We start from the raw sequence: 24,189 nt of genomic DNA, 5'->3' as shown, positions 1-24,189 counted from the left end.
GATGACAATGTACGTGAAGGTATAGGAGGACTTCTCCGGCTTCTACTGAAGGGCGTGAACACAATTGATACCATTATTTCCCTTGAGGACTTGATACAAACACACGGAGCTAATAATGAAGAGATCATTACCTTGATTGATATGGTAGTTTCTAGTGTATCTAAACTATCAACACTGCAACGAAGCGATATAGTGACGCGTTTGTTAATATCCAATCAGGTGGACACTTTAAGTAGTGAAATTATCTACCGAATACTTGGTGTGGTGGGACAATCCCCGAAGGCTTTGAAGTCGTCAACTAGATCGATTCAATTGAAGCTACTTGACTGGCTAGTACGACTGATCCACTTGTTTGGACTGGGGATATATAGTAAGTTGCGTCATATGAGTTCTATACTTTTCAATTACCTTTCTTATGAATATCCTCGTCCTTATATTAGTCATTTGATATTCCTATCATTGACGACTAATTTGGAACAACCATCATTAGTGTACAATACCATAAATCAACCTTACAAGGCTGTGAAAAATTGGCAGGTTCAGAAGGTGGTTGATTTGTATATGAAATTTCCCAACGACGACTATTTAAAGGCGCTCTTGGTTCTTTTCCAAACATTGGATCCAAACCTCAACCTTTCTCAGTATACAGAAGGTGGTAATGTCATTAATTTCCGACTAGGTTCTTCCAAGTTCAATCCAAGTATTTTCCAGTATGCCAAACATGATGAATATCTAGAACGTTTGAAGACCGTGTCTACCAACGTTAGTATTTTTGAAGAGAATGAAAAGGTACGACTACAAGCAAAAACAAAGATGGATACAATCTCTTTAGTTTCCCGTGGTGGTAGATATAAAAGAAGAAAATTTATAGGAGGAGGAGAAAGTCATGAAAGTTATTATCATCAATTGTTCAACCCATTAAAGACATCAATAGTGGAGATCCAATCTATAAAAGATATGCTTTCGAATTTCGAAAGAATTGCATGTGCTTCCTCCAATTCAGTATTGGATAAGCCAGTTCTTAGTTTAACCAAACGGTTTGAACGACTTTATATGAATCTTAACTCCATTGGACACAGCGATCCAACTTTAGAGTCATGGTTCAGTATATCCAAGTTTGCGCTTGAGGACAATAGTCTAACATACCCAGAGTTGGTCAATATTGTTGACAATTTGATATTGATTCTAAGAGGTCTGGTAGCATGCAATATATATATATTGGTAAAAGATTTCGTTCTTGGGGAAATATGTCCGAGACTATCCCAAGAAGAAGACGACGATGTGGAGCTTAAAATTTATCTTCAAAGACTACGATTAGTTCGATATCTACCACCCAAAATCAGTGGGAACATTTATGAAAACTTATTGGACCCTCTATTGAACACATTAAAACTAAGAAAATCCAGTCCTTATTGGCCAGAGGTTGTATGTTCTATGTTGTTCAATATGAAAGATTGGTTTTTACAGATGTGTCAGTTAATGCAACGAGCAGGTGGTTCTGCAACTCCCAAAGGATCACGATATTTCAAAGTCATAAATAATGGATTACAGGCTATCTTTCAGTTCGTGAATGAATTTCTAATTAGTAATTCAGCTTTGGAAGTTGATATCTACATTTTACAGCTATTGCAGATATTTAAGACCATTAAAGACGAAGATTTGCATCGCCTAGAACCTTCTGCTGTGCTTTTACATCCATCTTCCATATATCATTTCCTTCTATCATGCAATCCTCTTGTTGTATCTGAGATTTGCGGCTACATTGCGCGTTCAAAGGCATACATTATTGACCAAGAGCATGATATACCCTTTAGAAGCTGTCGGAACTCGATTGTTACCGATGCAATCAACTTTCTTTGGAGAAACCAAGGATTTTATTATCAAAAGGATAGTGCCAATAAAGCCATGCTACTCTCTCCCAAGTTCCTTGAGCTTGCACAGGGGAAGTTATTTATTAATGACTCTGGAGTTGTTTTATTTGAAGACGTAGGAAGTCTTTACCACAACGCTGGGTTTTCATTTCTTAGTGCTCAATTGGTATGGAAGCTTGAAGATTCTGAACCTAACATCACAGTGAGACATCTGGGTCCAGTTAGTACCTCAAGTATAAGCAAGTTACGTGCTGGTGCAGACGATACTGAGGTTTGGCTAGACTTAACGTATGGTCAATTAGCCGTATACATTCTTAATCAGTTGGATAAGTTTGGATTGGAAGGGTTATGTGATTTGATATTCAGCTCTGTAAGTGGTCTACAGAACCAACGAGACGGACAGAATTAATAGAGAGAGTTCAGTAACATTACTAACAGCTTAAAACACTTTAAATCGTACTGTAAATCATCCTGTAGGTCGTATTGTAGCTCATACTGTGCTTCACTGTACCTCTTACTCTCTTTTGGTTCACACCACAAACAAAAAAATTTAAGTCCACTCTTCTTCTACAAGTGCTTGTGCTACAAGCATGCTTGTAACTAGACGGGTACCCTGCAGAGGGGTTCGACAAGTTGTAGTAGACATTAATAGGCGGACATTAACATCCGAGAGGAAACTTAAGTTGAATGAACTTGATGGAAAATGGTCTAGAATATGGAGATCGTTATCACCAAACAACGATCTACACCCCACAAAACATTTGATTGGTAAAGAAGATGCTAATAGACCGCCATTCTATTGTCTTTCGATGTTCCCCTACCCTTCTGGGATCTTGCATATGGGCCATGTACGAGTGTATACCATTGCTGATGTAACATCACGGTTCAAACGGTTACAAGGTTACAATGTGATCAGTCCCATGGGATGGGACGCATTCGGTTTACCAGCAGAAAATGCAGCTGTTGAAAGAGGAATAGACCCTGCTATATGGACAGAGACTAATATAACCAAAATGAAGGAGCAAATGAATTTGATGTTAGCTGATTTTGATTGGGATAGAGAATTGGCTACTTGTTCACCTGATTACTATAGATGGACCCAAAAGATATTTTTACTTTTATTCCAACACGGATTGGCTTATAGGAAGGAAGCAGAGATCAATTGGGATCCAATTGATAAGACTGTTCTTGCGAATGAGCAAGTGGACTCTCAAGGTAGATCTTGGAGATCCGGAGCCATTGTGGAAAAGAGACTCTTGGAACAATGGTTTATAGGTATTACCAAATTTGCAAAGGATTTAGATAAAGATTTGGAAATTTTGGAGCAATGGCCTTCTAAAGTCAAGTCCATGCAAAAGCATTGGATTGGTCAGTCTCGAGGAGCTGAGATCTTATTCCCTACCACTGATGTTGAATGCTCTCAATTGGCAGTATTCACAACTAGACCTGACACTTTGTTCAGTGTGCAGTTTATTGCGTTGGCATTTAACCATCCATTGGTCACCAGAATGGCTAAAGAAGACCCAAAGTTACATGAATTTCTTCATAGAGAATTCCATGATGGTTCTAAAGATGGATACCTCTTGGAAAACGTGACTGCTACCATTCCTATTGACGTTAACAATAACAAGTGCTCTAAGTATGATGTCCCCATTTATGTTGCTCCTTATGTTCTTGGTCAATATGGACATGGGGCTGTTATGGGATGTCCTGGCCATGATGAAAGAGACTATGAGTTCTGGAACTTACACAATCCCCAAGTACCTCCCATTCAAGTTGTACGTCCTAATAATGTGGCTAAAGTTGGCGAACTGTTCAAACTTTATACCGAAAAGGCTGGTGTGCTAGATGATCTGCTGGTGTTACCAAATGGTTTAAGTTCATTGGGGTCCTACAGAGGAAAGAGTATTGAAGAGGCTACTTCTAGTCTTATAGATGCGTTGGAACATCATAAACTTGGTGAATCTACGGTCCAGTACAGAATTAGAGATTGGTTAATAAGTCGTCAAAGATATTGGGGTGCGCCTATTCCTATTATTCATTGTGATTCATGTGGACCAGTTGCAGTTCCTGATGATCAGTTGCCTGTTTTATTACCAGCATTACAAAGACAACATTTTGAGAAGGGTAACCCATTAGAAAACTTGGAGGAATTTGTTAATACCAAGTGTCCATCATGTGGTGGTCCAGCACATAGAGATACTGATACTATGGATACGTTTATGGATTCTTCATGGTACTTTTTAAGGTATCTTGATTCAAAGAATGATTCTAAACCATTTGATAAGTCTATTTCACAATTCATGCCTGTTGACATGTATATTGGAGGGATTGAACATGCTATATTACATTTACTTTATTCAAGATTCATTTCAAAATTTCTTGCTTCAATTGGGACTTGGGATGGTAGTCATTTCCGCAATGAACCATTTAAAAAATTGGTAACTCAAGGAATGGTACAAGGGAAAACATTCACTGACCCTGAAACTGGAAGGTTCCTCAAACCTGAAGAGGTGGATATTTCAGATGTTTCAAATCCTGTAATCATTGCCAATGGAGCAACTCCAAATGTAAGTTTTGAAAAAATGTCCAAGTCCAAGTACAATGGTGTTGATCCTGGAGAATGTATTGCTAAATATGGAGCTGATTCTACCAGAGCTCACATGCTATTCCTGGCACCTGTTTCTGACGTTTTGAATTGGAATGAAGATCAGATCCAGGGTATCGAAAGATGGTTGAAGAAAGTCATTGGTGTGGCGGATATTATTGCAGAGAAGAAGGTGGTATCAAAATCAAGAGGTAACGAGAAAGAGTATCAAGATATTGAAATCAATGGAATTAATCATAAGACAATTAAGTTTAATGAATCTGAAATCAATTTATTCAAAGCTCTGCAGACTTATATTGAACGTGTTTCTAAGGCCATTGATGAGGATACTTCCTTTAATACGATTATTTCTGATTATATGAAATACACCAATGCCATCTATACCGCGTTGAAATTCAATGAAGATATCAATAAGCAATTACTCATTGACGTTTACCGAAAACTTTTGATTATCATGTCACCAGTGACCCCATGTGTAGCTGAAGAATGCTGGGAGACACTTCTGAAGCACTTGGGGATCGAATGGAAGACCATCTTCAATGAATCTTATCCTAAAAGCCAAACATTGGTTAGCACTGTGGTCAATTACAACGTGTTCATCAATGGTAAACCCAGACATCTGTTTGAAGGAGCTCTTGATTTGCTTGAACAAAAAGAGTCAGATATCATAAGCTATATCCAGCAATTTGATAAGGTCAAACAACATTTAGGTGATAGAGAAGTTAGTAAGATGATACTTAAACCCGGGTTAATAAGTATCATTTTGAAAAAGTAATTCAAATTCATGTATATATATATATTAAGTCCTGTAAATAATAATAGTATATCTATATCTATATTAATTGTCTGTATTTCTCCACCACTGCCTCGGCTTGAGCTAACAATTGGTTCTTTCTGGTTTCATCACACCATGAACCGTTAATACCGGCAACCACGATCTTCTTCCATTCATCCACCGTGAATCCGAATCTGGTGTGGACAGTTACGTAGTTATCGAGGATGTAGCCACCGAAATATGCTGGATCGTCGGAGTTGAGAGAGAAGGGAACATCATTCTCAAGGAAAGTCCGAATAGGTAATTCACTTACATCTTTAACCACTTGTAATTTGACATTTGATAAAGGGCACATGGAAAGCATGGTCTTAGATTCGGCCAATCTGGCCATCAACTCCGTGGAGTTTTGAGATTGAACACCATGATCAATACGAGTAACCTTTAATAAGTCCATTGAGTTGGAAACATAAGTATGATCACCTTCTTCACCAGCATGGGCAGTTAAACCCACTTGTGGGAAAGACTCCTTTAAAAATAAATAACATTCTTCAAAGAGATGAGGTGGGAAAGGTTTCTCTGCACTATCTAAACCTAACCCATGGATAATGCCCTTTTCATAGAATGGTTTAGCTGAATGTAAAGTTTGCATGCCTGCTTCTGCAGGTAAGTGTCTTAACAAACACATGATCAATTTGTTAGTGGTACCGAATTGATTATTGGCTTGTTTACAAGCTCTATCAAATCCAGCAACTACGGTTTCTATGTCAATTCCTCTTTCGACGTGTCCTTGGGGGTCAAAGAATACTTCAGAATGCAAACATCCATCACTGTGAGCCTTTGTGAAATATTCCATGGCCAAATCATAGAAATCATTCTCATGCAAAAGAACAGACATCCCAATGTAGTAATGGTCAAGGAAATCTTGTAAATCAGCAAAATTGTTATATCTTTCAATGCATGCTTCAGGAGATTCTGGGAATTGGGCTGGAAGCGTAATGTTATTTCTTTTAGCCAATTGAAATAATAATGAAGGTTCTAATGTGCCTTCTAAATGTACATGATGTTCACACTTAGGCAATTCCCTAAGGAACTCGGTCATATGATGATTGCACTCGTGTAAAGCCATGCTTGCAATTGATATATCGTTCACTTAAGAAAATATACTCTTCACAAAGACTATGAGCCATTTGGGCTAGTTTTATATACAACCTATCTCATCTCATGGAGGTTAAAGCCGATAGCCGTTAGGCTGTCAAAAGAACCTAACTTACACAAAATCAAATGAAAGGGTATCACACGGATGGTCCGTCGGAACATTTGGCTAGTTATAAGTAATGTAATGGTAATCCACCATTTTCATGAAAAATAATGTGAGTAGTTACATGTGTGTGTAATTGATATTGATGTTTGTATATGTATGCGAATAATTGAAGATAAGTTTAGTATTACTGAAGTATATTCTAGCAACTATTGCAGTTCTTATCCACAATGGTATAAAGTCGTAATCCAACGCACTACTGTATATACTAATACTGCAGTCAGATTGCTCGTGCTGCAATTTCGGCTATTGTTAGTGTCAAATATTATTCTTAGTGAAGAAGCAATTTCTGCCTACGGTTTAAACTTTGTTGAATTAATTTGGACTGAAAAGACTGTATCACAAAGTTCTATTAGCTCATTTTCTATGGAGGTTAAATTCGTGGGAGATGAACAACGACAAATTATATAAAAAAACTACTTTAGCTTTTTGGGTTGGATTTGAATTATGTAGGCTTAAGATGAAGTAGCATGGTGAAGTAACAAAGCTGGTTGTTAAACTGGTGTTAAGTAAGTTGACACGACATGAATATCGCACCACCAGTTAAACGAATTCATCAACCTTCCCACACTTAACCACTTAAAATACGATGGTAGATTATACAGAAAATCACTATAATCATTGGGCTTTTGTCAATATATAACCATGGAACTAAATTCACTGAAAAATCGGCTCTGAAGAAGAAAACTTCACATATTTGAAATATGCCCTTTTTATTAGGAGGACAAGAACATGGCCTTTGTAGCAGCACAAAATCTTGAAGCAGGAAACAAAGGTACCTTCTCCCCATTTCCCCCAACTAAAGTCAATTTGTGAGTTCAAACCTTCTATCGCTTTTCAGCAAGCCATGTGTTATACTACTCACTCATAACATAAAAAAAATATGCAAGAAGGACACCAACTTCATCACCAAATCTCTTGAGCCAGCATTAGAATAGGGTCTGCTAATGTGAAATAGCCACGTTGAAGAGCCCACAAAAAGTCTCATTGTACTCTTTTATACTAGTGCTGATATTCTATGTATAATAAAAGGAACGACCATCCAACTGTATACGGCCAGGAGTTAGCCATAAAAGTAGTCATCGCAACATTTAAAGTACTTTCCATCTCGTCAACTGAAGGCACATCGTCAAAAGAATTAAGGTGGGGCAAACACAATCTAGCTATGTAGTACCAACATTTTAACTTAGAGTTTCAGTGGAACTCAAGATATCCAATAGTCCCCATGATGAGTACATATTATGAAGTTTATTTAAGCTGTCACATGTCGGAAAAGGTTGACACAAACATGGAAGCTTAATATCTTTTATTCGCAGCCAAATTTTCTGCTTGACCTTATATATACACTTCACTTCAGCATAATATCAAAGCCTGATGATTGGGTAGCAAGAGGGAGCCCTTGTCAAAAGTCACCAAAGTTCAAGCAACTTCTGAACAGTATGAAACATCCTTACGAATATGCTTTTATGTTGTAGATATTGGAGGTGTGGAGGTACTGTTGGGATCATCTAGCATCAGATTTGAAATCGTCCGTTTCATTCTATAAAGAGAAGTTGAGCATGTCAATACTTATTTGGAACAACATTTTGTTTCACACCTTTCAGCCCTGCTGGATGCATAAAATGTCTCTACAAAATGATAGCGTTTGTTTCAAATTTCCTTCTACGAAACTAGGGGAATCTCTCCAATAAAAATAAACGACGTCACAAAGACCATCAATTCTCCACATTTATGCCCCAGTAAATGATTCGATTGTGGCACCTTTAGTAAATGTGTGGGAACATGATCCTGAATACTGTAATAAGACACAAAATAGTCACTTCAGAAGTATCTAAGAATATCTCTCCACGATCATCAACCTCCTCGGTGGTACGGCAATCTAAATTACCGATGACATCAAATCCCCAAGAAACCCATCGATCGTAAATTATCGTATTTTACTCGTATATGGATTCTTGAGAAATGAACTAAGAGTCACGAGGCTTAACTCAGAAGAGATCAATAGCACATATTTTTTCTTTCCGACTACGGCTGAAGGGCATCAGTACTTAGACCTAACGAAATTTGCCGTGAACAAACCAAGTGCTCAGTTGTTCTCCCAAGTTGAACATCTAAACAGCTAACCATGAGATCTGGGCAACCACAAAAATTTCAACAAATCACTCAAAGAAACCACGCCACACAAAGGCTAACATAGATCGATACTTAGTAAACGCTTCTATTGTAGATTTTTTACATGATCATGGGATTCTAACACTTCAGCCTTGACAAAGGCAAAGCATTCCCTCAGATGGGGCAGGAGGAGGCGGAGAAAACAAAGCATACCTGGTCCCCTATGCATTACGTAATTGCTTACGTAATGAATGTGCCTTATTTCCTGTTGCAGTCTATTTTTATATACTGGTGGTGGAGATCATCAAAGGAGTATAAGAAATCATTGTGTTCAGCAAAAGGGCTTACTCTTTCAATTGATTTGTAAACTTCTTATCAACTTGAATAGTTTAACTTTTCTTCATTGGCTGGCCAAGCAATATTAAAAGTGAATTGGTACCATGAGTAACCCAAATCATAACAACACGTATCAGCCATATAGGCCATCAGGAGGTCAGCAACAGCAATATGAAGACACTGCTGGTGCACCTGAATCTGAATATGGATACTATTCTAACGCTGGACTGCAACAACCACAACAAGAAGGTGCTTATTTATTCAGTGGAGACAATTCCAGCTCTCATAGTATCAACTTTTCTAGACCTACTCCAGCGTATAACCAACAGTATCAAAGTAGTGGTGGGGCGGACGATCAACAAACCTATAGACCTTCCAATATCTTTTCTGCGCCACTGCCAGGACGTCTTTCTAGCAATGAAGACCCTTTTGATAGCTATGATAACTACGAGTTGAACGATATGTCTAACACTGGTTACGAAGGATACGATAACTTGAATCAGAATCAGAATTATGGACAATCTTTCGTGCCCCATGCTTATGAAGACGAAGAAGAAAGAGAATACGATCGTAATATCCGCTATAACGATATTCAAGGTGATTACCTTGATTTGGCTTCTATCCAGATCAATCCTCCTCTGTCTCTGTCACCCTTTGATTCTCAAGTTCTGAGGTTGTATCCAATGGCTGAACACAGCGCTCCACCTCTACCTATTCAACCGGACCAGACTCAACCCCAAGAGTCCCCCTTTATGGATCAATATGAACAAGAACCATTAGAAGAAGAATTGGAACCAGAACAGCCTCCTATTGAGGAGCAAATCAGAGCTAGACCTCAAATGGGTATTGCCACAGGTATCAATGGTCATTTGGTGTTGGATTGTCCCGTTGCTCCCGAGTTATTGGCGAAATATCCTACCTATAATCCTGAATTGAAGGATGGTGGATTAAGTAGAGAGTTTTCCTATATGAGATACACTGCTGTGACTTGTGGACCTTCTAACTTCTATAACGAAGGTTATATGTTGAGACCAGTCCATTACCCGGTTCCCAGACAAACTGAGATCATGGTTGTTATTACCATGTACAATGAAAACGATATTTTGTTGGCCCGTACCTTGAAGGGGATCAAGAAGAACATGAAACACTTGGAATCAAGAACAAAGTCATCCACTTGGGGTAAGGACTCTTGGAAGAAGGTGGTGGTGTGTATTGTTTCAGATGGTCGTAGTAAAATCAATGAAAGAGCTCAAGCTTTAATGGCTGCCTTTGGTGTGTATCAAGAAGGTTTAGCTAAAAGTATGGTTGATGATCGTAATGTCCAGGGTCATATCTATGAATACACCACTAGAGTTGGAATCAATAATATTGATGAAACAGTTAAATTGACCACTACGAATGTGGTTCCGATTCAAATGCTTTTCCTTTTAAAGGAAAAGAATGCTAAAAAGATTAATTCCCATAGATGGTGTTTCCAAGCCTTGGGGAGAGTTTTGGATCCCAAAATTGTGGTTTTATTGGATGCTGGTACTGAACCTTCTGAAAAATCGTTATATAACTTATGGAAAGAATTTGAAAGGGATCCACAAGTAGCTGGTGCTTGTGGTGAGATTAGGGCTATGTTAAGAAAGAGAGAAGTTCTAACTAATCCTTTGGTTTATGCTCAAAACTTTGAGTATAAAATCTCCAACATTTTGGATAAACCTATGGAATCTGCTTTTGGGTTTATTTCAGTTTTACCTGGTGCCTTTTCTGCTTATAGGTATGTTGCATTGCAAAATGATGTTAATGGCCGTGGACCATTGGAAAAGTATTTCAAAGGTGAGTTTCTTCATGGTTCTGGTGAAGTTGATCCTAATGATGATGAAAGAGAATTAAAACTTAGACAAATGAAAGACGAAGCAGGGATCTTCACTTCTAATATGTATCTTGCTGAAGATCGTATTTTATGTTATGAATTAGTTGCTAAAAGAGGTTGTCAATGGCTTTTACGTTATGTTAAATCTGCTAGTGCTGTCACAGATGTTCCTGGTGGATTGGCAGAATTCATTCTTCAAAGAAGGAGATGGTTGAATGGTTCTTTCTTTGCTGCCATTTATTCTTTAGCTCATTTCCCTCAAATTTGGCGTTCATCTCATTCATTTGGTAGAAAAGTGGCATTCCATATTGAATTCTTTTACCAATTGATCAGTTTGGTTGTTTCTTGGTTTTCTATTGGATCTTATTTCCTTGTGTTCAGAATATTGTCTTCATCTTTATCAGCATCCTCGTTGAATTTTGCTCCTGGAAGAGCCTTTTCGCTTATCTTTTTGTGGTTATATTTGGCTTCTATTGTGACAACATTTGTTTTGAGTTTTGGTAATAAACCAAAGGGTACTGAAAAGTTTTATATTGTGATTGTGATTTTCTTTGCCATATTAATGGCATATATGATTTTTGCAGCTATATTCATGGCTGTTCATTCAATTCAAGAAATCATGAAGGAAGGACCCATAACTATATCGCTTTTCTTCAAGAATGCTGCTTTTAGAGATTTGGTGGTGGCAACTGTATCAACATATGCGTTATACTTTATTGCTAGTTTCTTATATTTGGAGCCATGGCATATGTTCACATCTTTCTTACAGTACATTTTGCTCTCTCCATCTTATGTTAATGTGTTGAACATTTATGCCTTCTGCAATATTGATGATATATCCTGGGGTACCAAAGGTGACACTGGAGCCAAGACTTTGGGTGTTGCAAAGGTAAGAGATGATGGTACATTTGATGTTAACATTCCGATTCTAAAGGAAGAAATTAACCAATCTTATGAGAATCAATTGGCTAAGATTAAAGTACCTCCTCCACCAGAAGAACAACTGGAATCTACAAATGAAGATTATTATGCCTTTGTTCGTTCCATGACAGTTTTAGTCTGGATGTTTTCCAATTTCGTGATCATTGCCGTGGTCTTAGAGACTGGAGGTCTTAACCGGTTGGACTCAGCTTCTGATCTCACTCGTACCACGAGATCAGAAATCTTTTTAACGGTTATTTTGTGGACTGTGGCATTCATGGCTTTGTTCAGGTTTGTTGGTTGTGTTTGGTATTTGGTTTCCAGAATGACTATTGGGTTTAAGTCTACTCCCAAGAGACAAGTTGCACCCACCGTAATCAAGTACTAAATAAAGTAATATAGTGTTTAAGTAGTGTGTGACACGATTGTAGTGGGTCGTTTCAGTTAACATGTCCATTGCCCGATCGGGAAGTCTATCTTGTCACGTAACTATCCATCAACACGCTTGCGGTATACAGTAGTACAACCGGTAGTAATCTGCTAACACTCATAATAGCAAGTACTATAGTTATATAACAATCATAATGTCAAGCAGGAAGAAGCTTCTTTTGATGGGCCGTTCAGGGTCTGGGAAGTCACTGATGAGGTCCATCATCTTTTCTAATTACTCAGCATTCGATACAAGAAGGTTAGGGGCCACCATAGATGTTGAACATTCCCATTTACGGTTCCTTGGGAACATGACATTGAATTTATGGGATTGCGGTGGACAAGATGTTTTCATGGATAATTATTTCACCAATCAGAAGGACCATATTTTCAAGATGGTTCAAGTGTTGATTCATGTGTTTGATGTGGAGTCTAAATCTATTAATAAGGATATCGAGATCTTTGTTAAGTCTTTAACCAATTTACAAAAATATAGTCCTGATGCTAAGATCTTTGTGTTGTTACATAAGATGGATTTGGTACAAGTCGACAAACGACAACAGTTATTTCTGATTATGATGGAGAAGTTACAACTGATATCTGATCCTTATCATTTTGAGTTGACAGGATTCCCCACGTCGATTTGGGATGAAAGTTTATATAAGGCATGGTCTCAGATAGTGTGTTCGTTGATACCCAATATGAATTTGTTTAATGAAAGTTTGGGCAAGTTCTCTTCCATATTGGATGCAGAGGAGATTATTCTTTTCGAGAAGACAACCTTCTTAGTGATCTCGCTGACCAATCAGAGTCTTTTACAAGCAGTCGATTCTGCTCCACCAGATGACTTGGACCCCAAACGGTTTGAAAAGATCTCTAACATTATCAAGAACTATAAACAGTCTATCACCAAGTTAAGGTCCAACTTTCAGAACTTGATCATCAAAGGCTCCAATGGTAACCATTTCTATATCGACGTGTTAACAGATAACATGTACATCATGGTTATCTTGAAGGACAATGAACAACAACCTAATGCGTTCCATGAAGAGCTCTTGGTATTGGAGAATATCAAGAATGCCAGAAAGTGGTTTGATAAGATTGAAGTGGCGGTTTGATAGGAGCATTCACAGTGAATCTGTGAATGGTGCTTCACTACTGTTAGTCCATAAATACTCATGTACAACCTACATACCGGTTAATTGTCATAGCTAGTATTACCGTCGATACGCAGTAATATCGTCAGAGGCTTTCTGGCATCTAGTTTAATATTAACCTCTATGCCACGTGAGCATCGTATACATAGGAGTGAAGCTAAACTGTAAGGCATAACAGTTAAACTCATACAGTTAACTTTTTCTTACCCATTAATAGTACTACTATACTGCCAGTACTACTATACTGCCAGTACTATACTATCAGTACTACTATTGAGCTTGCACGATCACCTAATAATGCGCACCGCTTATCAGTCGGGCACATGTTACCTAATCAGGAGATGTATCTCCGGTCTGTCGCGGGTGCGTGTACGATGGATGGGCTCGTTTAATGCATAAAATAAAATCAACATTATACAAAAATTATCAGTACACCAATCAGAGAGGAGATACATTCAACCAAGTAATATGGGCAAGTTGGTGGAGTTATTGAGCCATCCTGGCGAGTTACGTAGTGTGATTCAGTTAAAGTATTTTCGGGAAGAAAGTAATCCCGTGGGTAAAGGACTGAGAGGACCTGATTTGATTCGATGCTATGAATTGCTAAATTTGACTAGTAGATCATTTGCTGCTGTGATTCAAGAGTTGAACCTGGAGTTAAGAGATGCCATTATGATCTTCTATTTGGTTCTTCGTGCTTTGGATACGGTTGAAGATGATATGACTATTGACCCCAAGATCAAAATCCCCTTATTGAGAGGGTTTGCAAATAAATTGAAGTTGCCATCATGGTCTTTTGATGGCAGTGGTCCTAATGAAAAGGATAGAGCTGTTTTGGTGGAGTTTGACGTGATCTTACGTGAATACAAGAAGTTGAAGCCAACGTACCAAGATATTGTTTCCGATATGGCTAATCAAATGGGTAACGGTATGGCTGATTATATTTTGGATGAAAGTTTCAACGCTAACGGTGTCAATACTGTTAAGGACTATGATTTGTATTGTTGGTATGTTGCTGGTTTGGTGGGTAAGGGATTAACTCTTTTGATGGGTGAAGCAGAATTCTGTGACCCAGCTGCTTTGAATGATGACTTTGCCATGTCTACTTCAATGGGTTTATTCTTACAGAAAACAAATATTATTAGAGACTATCATGAAGATTTAGAAGATGGTAGATCATTCTGGCCAAAGGAAATCTGGAGTAAGCATACAGATCGTTTATATGCTTTCCATGAGGATCCAAGCCAACAAGCCGCTGGGTTAGCATGTATCAATGAATTGGTTTTGAATGCTTTGGGTCATGTCAAAGACGTTTTGTCTTATCTTTCATTGGTGAAGGATCCATCTTGTTTTAATTTCTGTGCCATTCCCCAAGTTATGGCCGTTGCTACTTTGGCTACGGTTTATAACAACCCTGATGTGCTACATAAGGTTGTCAAGATTAGAAAGGGTACCACTTGTTCATTAATCTTGAACAGTAGAACCTTACCAGACGTTGCAAAGATCTTCAGACATTATATTCAAGTGATTAACCATAAGTCAGACGTGAATGACCCCAATTATTTGAAGATTGGTATCAAATGTGGCGAAATCGAACAATTCATCGAACTGATGTATCCATCGGACACTGAGCATCAGAAACAACCCAAACAAATCAACAAATATATTGAAGCAAGAGAAGATTTGGACAAACAAGTAGGTGCACTTGTTACTGAAGAGACACTTAGATGTAACACTGCTTTAGTTGGTGTTGGGATTGTTTTCTTTGGAGTAATTTTATACTTATTGTAACCATAACTTAGTTTTGAATGTAATATATATGTATGAAGATGAGTTGACATTTTACCTAGTTATACCACATTAGTGATACAAAACCATTGGAAGTTCTATCTAATACTATTGCTTACGTAAGAAAGAGGCATATTGTCCGAAAAAAGATTATAAGCATTCAGATTAATGGGGTAAGATTGGGGTAAGGACAAAATTAATTTTTTAGTAAACATTTTGCCCCTTTCCTTCTTCTACAACACTCAATTGACTGGGTATAAATTATGTCGTTCATCATAAAGAAGATTACCTGGTCGGAGTATCAGATAGAAACTCCGATCCTCTTGCAGGATGTTAATGGTGCTTGCCCCTTAATATCTATAGTAAATACGCTATTGATGAGCTACGGGTTGCTTCAAGCAGATGTGATTCTAAATGACGTTTCAGATCTTCTGAATCTTCAGAGAGAACGATTAAAGGCTGTGACAGCTCTTAGAGATCGATTGGTTGAAAAAAGCTCTGTGAGTTTAGAGGAGATTGTCAATGAATTGGTTTGGCTTTTGGTTGAACACTTCAATTCAGGTAATGATGAAGAGAACACTGAGTTGGTGGAGATATTACCTAATTTGAACTACGGATTAAACGTTAATCCCGACATCACCAATGGCTTATTTGGGAACGAATTGGGGACCCGTTTATTTGATATTTTCGGGTTGAAATTGAGACATGGTTGGATTGTAGATCCATCCGGTGATAGTTCCGAATTGGTTGAATTGGCCGAAGAGTTGAAAACGTATGACAAGATCCAAGACTATTTAGTTGATACAATTGTGCCTACTAAAACAACAACCACAACGGCAGCTGCAAAGGCAAAGGCTATGCCAGTATCTGCTGCGCCTCCGACTAATACATCATTATTGCCCGAGGTTCCTGTCACGACAACAACGACAATCGCATCCCCTGTTGTTCCACCTCCTCAACCAGCAGATACTCTTGCCTATTTGAGACCAACGGACTCGCTCCGAAGTGCCACTTCTGTCTATCCTGAATCTACTACAGATTCTGGAATTAATGACTCTCAAGTAGTTTACACACCTTATACACCGGTTGCACCAAACACAACTACTGCAGCTCCAGTGCCGGTTCCAGCTAATGCAAACGTGACTAAGCAACAAACTCCCAATACGACAGCAGCTAGTGCCACTGTCACATCCACTGATGCTCCAACTGTCACAACTTCAGATCAAAACATGGCTGTTCCATGTCCAGCATTGAGTTTTCCAGAACCTTCACAGTCTGTTGATGATATTATCAAGGATCACGAATCACCAACGGGAAGATCGGAGTTCAGTCCGCCAGAACCGTCTGCTATTGACGCTGTTAACCAGCCAACTATTACACCTGCGCCCGCTCGTATTGCTCAGAACTCAGTTGAGTACAAAAAATCTGTTTTGCGATCTTGGCTTGATCGTCATAGTGCACAATTGACTACACATGGACTTGATTCTTTGAGGGACCAATGTAACCCAGGAGAGTTTTTAATTCTTTTCAGAAACAATCATTTCAGTACTGTTTACAAAAGAAGTGATCAAGATTTGTATGTGTTGATCACAGATTCATTACTTCAAAGACAAATAGTTTGGCAATCATTGAATTCCATTTCAGGTACTGATGATTTATTTTTTGATGGTGATTTTGTTCCCTTTTTTGAATCGGAAGAACTGCAAGATTACCTTCTTACTAAAAACTTACAAGAACAAGAAGATGCCCGTTTAGCTGAAGAATTGCAAAAACGATATCAAAAATCGAGCCAAAAAGGAAACCACAAGACAGCAGCAGCAACTAACAAAATTGTTCAAGAAAGGACGGGGAATGAGAATACCCCTACATCCTCTAAAGAAAAACCTGATTACAGGAAACCACCTAAGAATAATAAAGATTCGAAGTGCATTTTGATGTGATTATAGATTGACAGACATCTATTATTTCTAAAACTACAAGATAACATTCAACGCAAATAAGTTCATTGTTCTTCTTCTTCTTCTTCTTCCTCCGCTTCCTCCTCCTCTTCCTCTCCTTCATGTTCATTATTCTCTTCAACATCTTCTTCACCTTCATATTCCATAGGATCGTACTCTGATCTGAAGATATCCATTTTCTTAAGCTCGTTGGTGGTTGGTTCTCTTAACTTGAAGTTCACCACGTCAACCGTGTTATTCTTAAGGAACTTATTAATCTCGGTATTAGTGGAATCTCTATGTTTCTTCAATTCAATTCTTCCGTTGACAGGATAGTAATATGCCATTGTTCTCTTTTTGGGGTTTTCCTTTGAAGGAATGAACTTAACACTTAATTCGGTATTTTCTTCAGGGAACTTATGATAATTCATATCATAGTTCTTTGCAAATTTGAATTTATATTCATCCACAAATTCTTCATCTTCATCCAAAAGATTAATGGGTTTCTCTGGTTCTGTGGAATTCAACCTGTCTTTCAATTTTTCAGCTCTTGTCTTATCATTATAATCTCGATATTGGTACATTGAAATCCATTCCCCGTCTTCACTAGTAATGGGTTTAAAAATGGCTGATCTTAAGGAAGTCTTCTCGTACTCTTCATCGAACTTAGAACCACGTTGTCTCTTCAATAATTGCAAGTCTCTGGAAAGAGATGCACTCCCAGTGAACTTAAGCGCAAGAAATTTAGAGTCCATCATAGAAGTATCTGGTAATAATGGCCAAGTACTCACAGCCTTCAACAGTTTCTTCTTGGGGTGCTTTAATTTGGTCAAGTCATTCAATGTCTCTTGTGCTTGTTCAAACATATTTTCAATCACCTTCAATTGAGAATCAGGATCGGTTTCATTGGTGTTCAGTTTCTTCTTGTTGACGTCCAACCCTGAAGACTTAGAGACGTTCTTCTCAGAAATATACTCTGTTCTTCTAAGGAATGCAACTCCGGGTTCCGATTTGGAGATCTTACTTATGCCCGCATCTCTAAGTAACATTCTATCACTGGGATGTAATGACGATGGTGTCTTCCTTTCAAAGATCACATCATGATCGCCCTTGTCTAAAAATCCCGTGTTGTTGATCAAGTTCAAGTTCATTCCAAATTCATCATCTATTTCTCCTATAAGACTCTTGAAGTTTTCCTTCCGAAACAACGACAGCATCAACTGTTCACTCTCAGTCTTAGTCGACACCAGTTCTGTCAAGTTGTACTTGAGCAACTTCGGATTGACCGGTGGCGGAGGAAGGTTGTTTCTGTATCGTACCTTGGCGATGTAATCTTGTCTTATTGGTTTACTTGGTTTCTTCGAGGACATGGTGGTGATCTACGTAATAAATTGGTGGTGGTTGTTTGATGTTAAGTTAACCTTTGATTTTAAAGTTGAAATTTTCCAAATATCTGGTAGAGACACGACAATTTAACAGCCATACTAGCATGGCTTCTTCTAGCACTGCTACTACTACTACTACTAGAACAACTACAACTACTACAACTACTACAACTAGAACTACTATAACTAGAACTACTACTACCACGCCCATTAGCACTACCGTTGCTTTTTCTAGTAATTTCTGTTTATAAACTATTAATAAACACTCTAACATTTTTCGCACTATAACTGCCACTGATTTATCTTATCTCCATCATACAAGACATAATCAACATCAGCTACAACCCCAAACCGGTCTTGGATCTGTTCTTTAACTTGTTTGTTCAAATCCAAATCTTTGGCCTCAATGACTGTATATCGAGAAGCATCAAGCTTATTTGGATCACGGGAACGGATTCTATCAATATACTGCTTTGGATCTGAAGTACACTCTTCACCGTTATGGATGATGATTCTACTGGGTAACATATCATCATCACAATCACCATAATTATCAACAGCATACAAACTAACAAACTCTTTCTTATACTTCTTAAGCACCTCTCGAACTTTGTTTCGGAACTCCAGTGTTAAGAAATCATCCTTCAAATCTTCCATTTGCTTAAGCGCTTCTCTTCTCTCAAGGTAACCAATTCCATCATCAATGGTCAATGTATGCCGTGGAAGACCAAGCACTTGCTGACGCTCAATATAGTAAGGAAGTCCGGCTACTATAAGAGGCAATAATATTAATCCAAAACGCATTATCAGTATATTATCTGTGTGTATTGATAAGAAGAGGTATATCAACTAGTTTGTAATAAATCCGCACTAAACTTTTTGCACCCAAATATTCTGTCCGACATTATCCGTCCGGTGAGACCTTCAATGCATCTGTTTGCATTTACATTACATATGCAAGTGAATATACATCTTCTATACGGTTTGTACTTCTATACATTCTCTATTCATTATGTGTCCTTGAACAAAGTTGGATCAACATTACCCCAAGTCAAAACTTCATTAGACTCAGGCTTATCCAATGCATCCAAAATCTCCAATTCCAAATCTATTTTACCATAAGTATCCACAGGAAGAACATCAATGTTTTGGGCAATTCTTTCTGGCTTGTTGGATTTAACCAATACAATGAATCCTTGAAGAAAAGCCCATCTCAACAAGATCTCCACCTTATTAACCTTATACTTTTCAGCCAAACTCACCAATTCAGGGTCATCCAACTTATAACCTTGAGTCAATGGTGAATAAGCTTCAGGTAAAATGTCGTGTTTAACAAGAAACTGTCTCAACTCAACTCTGGGCAACCAAGGATGTAATTCCAATTGGTTCAACACTGGCTTGATATAAAAGTGCTCTGCTTCAAATAACTCCTTCAAATGGTCTACACCAAAATTAGAAACCCCAATTGACTTTACCCAAAGGGCATCGTTATCAACAGTATGTTCTTGAAGCGCTTTCCAACTTCCTAGACGTTTCTCTTTAGATGTCAAAGGAGAATGCAAAAGAACCAAATCCACATATTTGATATAAGGTTTCAATTCCTTACCAATCTTTTCAAGTGCTGCAACAGTTGCTTCATAACCTTGTTGTTCGTTTGTAAGCTTTGTGGTGAACCAGATATCACCTCTTTCTACTTCAGGGTGGTCATTTAAGAAGCTAGCAACCCCCTGGGCAGCTTCAACTGCATTATTATAATATTCAGCAGTATCAACATGTCTGTACCCAGCCTTTAATGCTTCGTAAGTGAGTCTGGCGGCATCTCCTTTTGGAACCAAATAAAGCCCGTATCCAATTACTGGAATTAGCTTATCATTGTTAAGCTTATACTTAGAGGCTCTGTTTACCAGGATTGAAGTAGTAGGAATGCTAGTCATGATGAATGAGAGATTACTGTTTCAAAAGAGTACTATAAAATTATTTAAATTTTCAACTACGTCATGGTGATTATAGTTCCCTATTTATACTTTTGGAATGCGAGCCCTCCCCCACACTCCCCCCCTTGAAAATGTCACAGATCGACATCGGCAACTCCGGACAAAGAAATCGTGATGGAACTTCATTGATTCTTTGAAGGGATTTCGTAGCGGGGAAACTTGCTGGCAGTCGGCCTTGGGTTGTTGTATTTTCATCGTATACTCAAAGGCTCAATTGAGTTCCCACGATTTCGTAATGCTAAGTGGTAATGGTTAGTGATTTGGCCGTTTGCACCTTGTAGAGGGGCAAATCTGCCGTTTATTCTCCGCTTGCTCTCTTGGCACATTGTTAAATCATATGGAAGCGCCTAGAGCGGCATGGAATTGCGAACACAAGATTGCTTGTCTGGTGCCAGGTCACGTGAAGGTGCTAAGCCGTCCACGTGAGTCCTAGCTATGTTAACGATTTGCCTTTGAAGTGTAAGAGGAAATTAATAGGCTCTTGTCAAATTAATCGCATGTGAGCTAACACCTTACTGCTTTAGAGCCGTAGCCTTGGTAGGAAAAGTGATGCGGTGCGGTTGCAAAACTTAACCATGGAAAGTCCATGCCGTTGGTTAGAAATTCAAGACATAAATATTACTTCGTAAATTGACAACTGCTGGATAATACGTAAATACATGCATTTATATACATATGCATAAAATTACCACATAAATACGAGATATGGTTACAGTTTAATCCATGATCTCATTGCTTATCTTAGAGAAAATCATGTTGTAGCCACTAGCATCAACAGTTCTAAACTAGAGGAAAAGGATGCCTTATTTCTAATGTCTCTATCACTGTTGAAATTTTTCACAACTAGCTACCATATCCCAATCTGACTATACTGAAGTCGATGAGTGGCCATTACATCAATAGCAGAGTACCTCACGTAAACCCTTATCTTTTACTATTCGCAGTCATTGGTGTTTGCACGACGTAATGCTATTTACCCAAAGAAAATCGTAATTGCTCCAACACAATAAATGACTATCGAAATAAACAATAGACAACTTACTTAGGGTATAAACTACGCTATTGGTGACGGTGTGAAGACTTAAATAAAAGGTAATTCTGAAAGAGGTAGGTGATACCGAGAATTTTAAAGGGCTATAGAGATAACTTTTACTCCTTGCTGAAGACAACATCAGAGAAATGTCAGGGAAAAAGAAGACCCTCTTAAAGGTTATCATCTTGGGAGATTCCGGGGTGGGTAAAACATCATTAATGCAACGATTTGTCGACGATAAGTTTAGTCAACAGTATAAGGCAACTATCGGGGCGGACTTCCTCAGGAAAGATTTGACTTTGGATAACAACAAGCAAGTCACATTACAAATTTGGGATACTGCTGGTCAAGAAAGATTCCAAAGTTTAGGGGTGGCCTTCTACAGAGGAGCAGATTGTTGTATCTTGTGTTTTGATGTCACCAATGAGAAATCATTGAACAACTTGACATCTTGGAAAGATGAATTTTTGGTTCAATCCAATATCTCCAATCCTCAAGATTTCCCCTTCATCATCATTGGTAATAAGATTGATGTTGATGATAGTAAGAAGATTCCTTCCTTACAAAAGAAGTTGAACAATATTGTAAACCAGTTGGCCGTCAATGCCAATGGGTTGACGTATCCTGTGTTTGAGACTTCTGCTAAGGATGCAATCAATGTACAAGCTGCATTTGAAGTTGTGGCTAAGATGGCATTACAACAAGAAGAAATCAATGATGCCAATGCCAATGATGCTTCTGATGACTACAATGATGCCATAAACATACATTTGGAATCAGAACAAAGAGGCTGTTGCTGATGGTCGTTCATATTTTATATTTTATATTTTATCGGATTATCTTCCTTGTTATTTTTGTTTTGTATTGTTATTTATTATTAAACGTACTAATACATACATAATTGATAGTAACGACCGTAGCGTGTGAAACAGTTCACTTCTTGTTGATGCACATACAAACCAACTTGAGCACCATGTTGAGAATATCGTTGTTGTTGTTGTTTTGTTGTTGTGAGTGTTGGTGTTGTTGTTGGTATTGAGGTTGTTGTTGTTGGTGATATTGTGGTTGTTGGTGATACTGTGGTTGCTGTGGTTGACCCCATGAGGAAGGAATTTGAGACGACAGGCCACTGGTCAAATCTATAACTAAAACACCACTGTTTTTAGGGTCTATCCAATGTTTCAATCCAGTACTGTCCAACAGTTCATCAATTGCAGGCTTCAACTTGGCAATACCATTGGTAGAATGATTCCCCTTTCCTACAATGACCTTCAAATGGCTCTGGTTGGCTTGAATATCACTGTGGATCCGTTGTTGAAGAATCCATTGAGCTTCCTTAACATATAAGCCATGTAAGTCAATCTCATCTCTGTCAGAGTCGGTGTTGTTCTGTCTGAATACATATTCTGCAGCCATACGATTGTTATACTCGGCTTCTTCTAAAACCTTCTTGGCTTGCTCACTGTATTCCTTAGCTTTAGCCTTGTCACCAGCTTTAAAAGCTTGTTGACTCTGCAGACTCAACTTGGACCTCTTCTTGTATAAGTCGTCAGCCTTATCTCTAAAGGCTTTGTATTCAGAGTCAGTAGCATGGTTGTAGTCTCTGGTGGTGTTACCATCGAGGAATGCTCCTCTATTAAGAACCTCAGTCATGTTAGCGCAATAAGCACTAAAGCTAAATAGTATTTGTCAATGTAAGAAGTCAAGTAGTAAACATACTTGCAAGCGATATCAAATGAAACTCGGAGCTACCAAAAAGTACACTGAAACATACAGTACAATGACATCTCTGCCAAGGTGTTTTCTATCACCATGTGTTCCCTCGTAAATCACGTGCATTAGAATATAAAGCACCCGCTTTTTATAATGTACCTACTTTGACCTTTATGCCGAGATTAACAGTTATTTGTACAGACATCCGCTGCTTATGAAATATGCTAAATTGGTATGAGAGTTGATGTTTATGACCGTGAGATTGAACCAGCGAAGAAAGTGCACACTTCAATAGCACCAAGGTATAAAGTGGTGTTGGACATAACCATTTCATTTGATGTGGTTTCTTCTTTGCAGCTGAATACGAGTGGATTGCAGTAAAAACGGGTTTCGCAGACATTCTCATGCAACTCGTATTATTGCTTTAAGATTACGGCACCTTTCAACTTTGTCTTAACAACACGCTGTCTTAGAATAAATATGTTAGCCGCTGTTATGACGTTACAAGCTATTAGAATATTACCACTAGGTATCGCTCAGAAGGGAGGCCACCTTTGGCAGCCAAATAGTCGTGTCTAGGCAAAGTAAGTTGCTACAAGTTCAATTTTAATCATGTCTTTATTATAGATGATCAGCATATAACCTCGGCCCAAACCTTTAGTTGGTACGAAGAACTACACATCAACATCAAACTAAGCTAAATAAAAGAAATACAAGAATATAACATAACATAACAATTCAGAGCAATAACAAGTTTCAAAGACTTTGAGATAAAGTCAAACTCTTCTTAACCAATCATCAACTCAGATAAACAATCGCTAAGTTGCTTATTTCTTACCAGCCTTTTGAGCAGCCTTGGTGACCTTACCAGCCTTGTCAGACTTTTCAACAGCCTTGATGACACCGACAGCAACGGTTTGTCTCATGTCTCTGACAGCGAATCTACCTAATGGT

The 24,189-nt window shown here is 38.3% G+C and overlaps 12 protein-coding genes across 12 annotated transcripts; 6 read left to right on the top strand and 6 right to left on the bottom strand.

Moving 5' to 3' along the window:
• Positions 1–141: 141 nt before the first annotated feature.
• KQ657_004785 (uncharacterized protein) lies at positions 142–2,280 on the top strand (the record flags this gene model as incomplete). Its single annotated transcript, XM_043195451.1, has 2 exons — positions 142–147; positions 376–2,280. 2 exons carry the CDS (start codon positions 142–144, stop codon positions 2,278–2,280), a joined length of 1,911 nt encoding a protein of 636 aa, XP_043049624.1.
• Positions 2,281–5,312: 3,032 nt separating this feature from the next.
• AAH1 (adenine deaminase) lies at positions 5,313–6,353 on the bottom strand (the record flags this gene model as incomplete). The annotated part of the gene is made up of 1 exon (XM_043195450.1): positions 5,313–6,353. One exon carries the CDS (start codon positions 6,351–6,353, stop codon positions 5,313–5,315), a length of 1,041 nt encoding a protein of 346 aa, XP_043049623.1.
• Positions 6,354–9,124: 2,771 nt separating this feature from the next.
• Positions 9,125–12,187, top strand: CHS2 (chitin synthase I; the record flags this gene model as incomplete). The annotated part of the gene is made up of 1 exon (XM_043195449.1): positions 9,125–12,187. One exon carries the CDS (start codon positions 9,125–9,127, stop codon positions 12,185–12,187), a length of 3,063 nt encoding a protein of 1,020 aa, XP_043049622.1.
• A 196-nt stretch (positions 12,188–12,383) lies between these two features.
• GTR1 (Rag GTPase) lies at positions 12,384–13,346 on the top strand (the record flags this gene model as incomplete). The annotated part of the gene is made up of 1 exon (XM_043195448.1): positions 12,384–13,346. One exon carries the CDS (start codon positions 12,384–12,386, stop codon positions 13,344–13,346), a length of 963 nt encoding a protein of 320 aa, XP_043049621.1.
• A 507-nt stretch (positions 13,347–13,853) lies between these two features.
• ERG9 (bifunctional farnesyl-diphosphate farnesyltransferase/squalene synthase) lies at positions 13,854–15,176 on the top strand (the record flags this gene model as incomplete). The annotated part of the gene is made up of 1 exon (XM_043195447.1): positions 13,854–15,176. The coding sequence occupies one exon, from the start codon at positions 13,854–13,856 to the stop codon at positions 15,174–15,176; it is 1,323 nt and encodes a 440-aa protein (XP_043049620.1).
• Positions 15,177–15,436: 260 nt separating this feature from the next.
• On the top strand, positions 15,437–17,113 carry KQ657_004780 (uncharacterized protein; the record flags this gene model as incomplete). The annotated part of the gene is made up of 1 exon (XM_043195446.1): positions 15,437–17,113. One exon carries the CDS (start codon positions 15,437–15,439, stop codon positions 17,111–17,113), a length of 1,677 nt encoding a protein of 558 aa, XP_043049619.1.
• Positions 17,114–17,175: 62 nt separating this feature from the next.
• On the bottom strand, positions 17,176–18,480 carry KQ657_004779 (uncharacterized protein; the record flags this gene model as incomplete). Its single annotated transcript, XM_043195445.1, has 1 exon — positions 17,176–18,480. The coding sequence occupies one exon, from the start codon at positions 18,478–18,480 to the stop codon at positions 17,176–17,178; it is 1,305 nt and encodes a 434-aa protein (XP_043049618.1).
• A 297-nt stretch (positions 18,481–18,777) lies between these two features.
• KQ657_004778 (uncharacterized protein) lies at positions 18,778–19,299 on the bottom strand (the record flags this gene model as incomplete). Its single annotated transcript, XM_043195444.1, has 2 exons — positions 18,778–19,265; positions 19,296–19,299. 2 exons carry the CDS (start codon positions 19,297–19,299, stop codon positions 18,778–18,780), a joined length of 492 nt encoding a protein of 163 aa, XP_043049617.1.
• A 206-nt stretch (positions 19,300–19,505) lies between these two features.
• Positions 19,506–20,429, bottom strand: KQ657_004777 (uncharacterized protein; the record flags this gene model as incomplete). The annotated part of the gene is made up of 1 exon (XM_043195443.1): positions 19,506–20,429. The coding sequence occupies one exon, from the start codon at positions 20,427–20,429 to the stop codon at positions 19,506–19,508; it is 924 nt and encodes a 307-aa protein (XP_043049616.1).
• A 1,239-nt stretch (positions 20,430–21,668) lies between these two features.
• On the top strand, positions 21,669–22,322 carry YPT72 (Rab family GTPase; the record flags this gene model as incomplete). The annotated part of the gene is made up of 1 exon (XM_043195442.1): positions 21,669–22,322. The coding sequence occupies one exon, from the start codon at positions 21,669–21,671 to the stop codon at positions 22,320–22,322; it is 654 nt and encodes a 217-aa protein (XP_043049615.1).
• A 133-nt stretch (positions 22,323–22,455) lies between these two features.
• KQ657_004775 (uncharacterized protein) lies at positions 22,456–23,175 on the bottom strand (the record flags this gene model as incomplete). Its single annotated transcript, XM_043195441.1, has 1 exon — positions 22,456–23,175. The coding sequence occupies one exon, from the start codon at positions 23,173–23,175 to the stop codon at positions 22,456–22,458; it is 720 nt and encodes a 239-aa protein (XP_043049614.1).
• A 476-nt stretch (positions 23,176–23,651) lies between these two features.
• Positions 23,652–24,161, bottom strand: KQ657_004774 (uncharacterized protein; the record flags this gene model as incomplete). The annotated part of the gene is made up of 2 exons (XM_043195440.1): positions 23,652–23,725; positions 24,074–24,161. The coding sequence occupies 2 exons, from the start codon at positions 24,159–24,161 to the stop codon at positions 23,652–23,654; spliced, it is 162 nt and encodes a 53-aa protein (XP_043049613.1).
• Positions 24,162–24,189: the final 28 nt, after the last annotated feature.

Source organism: Scheffersomyces spartinae (assembly GCF_019049425.1).
Source record: "Scheffersomyces spartinae strain ARV_011 chromosome Unknown scaffold_8, whole genome shotgun sequence".
NCBI classification, from domain to species: domain Eukaryota; kingdom Fungi; phylum Ascomycota; class Pichiomycetes; order Serinales; family Debaryomycetaceae; genus Lizanozyma; species Lizanozyma spartinae.
This window is presented reverse-complemented; position numbering and strand designations above follow the sequence as displayed.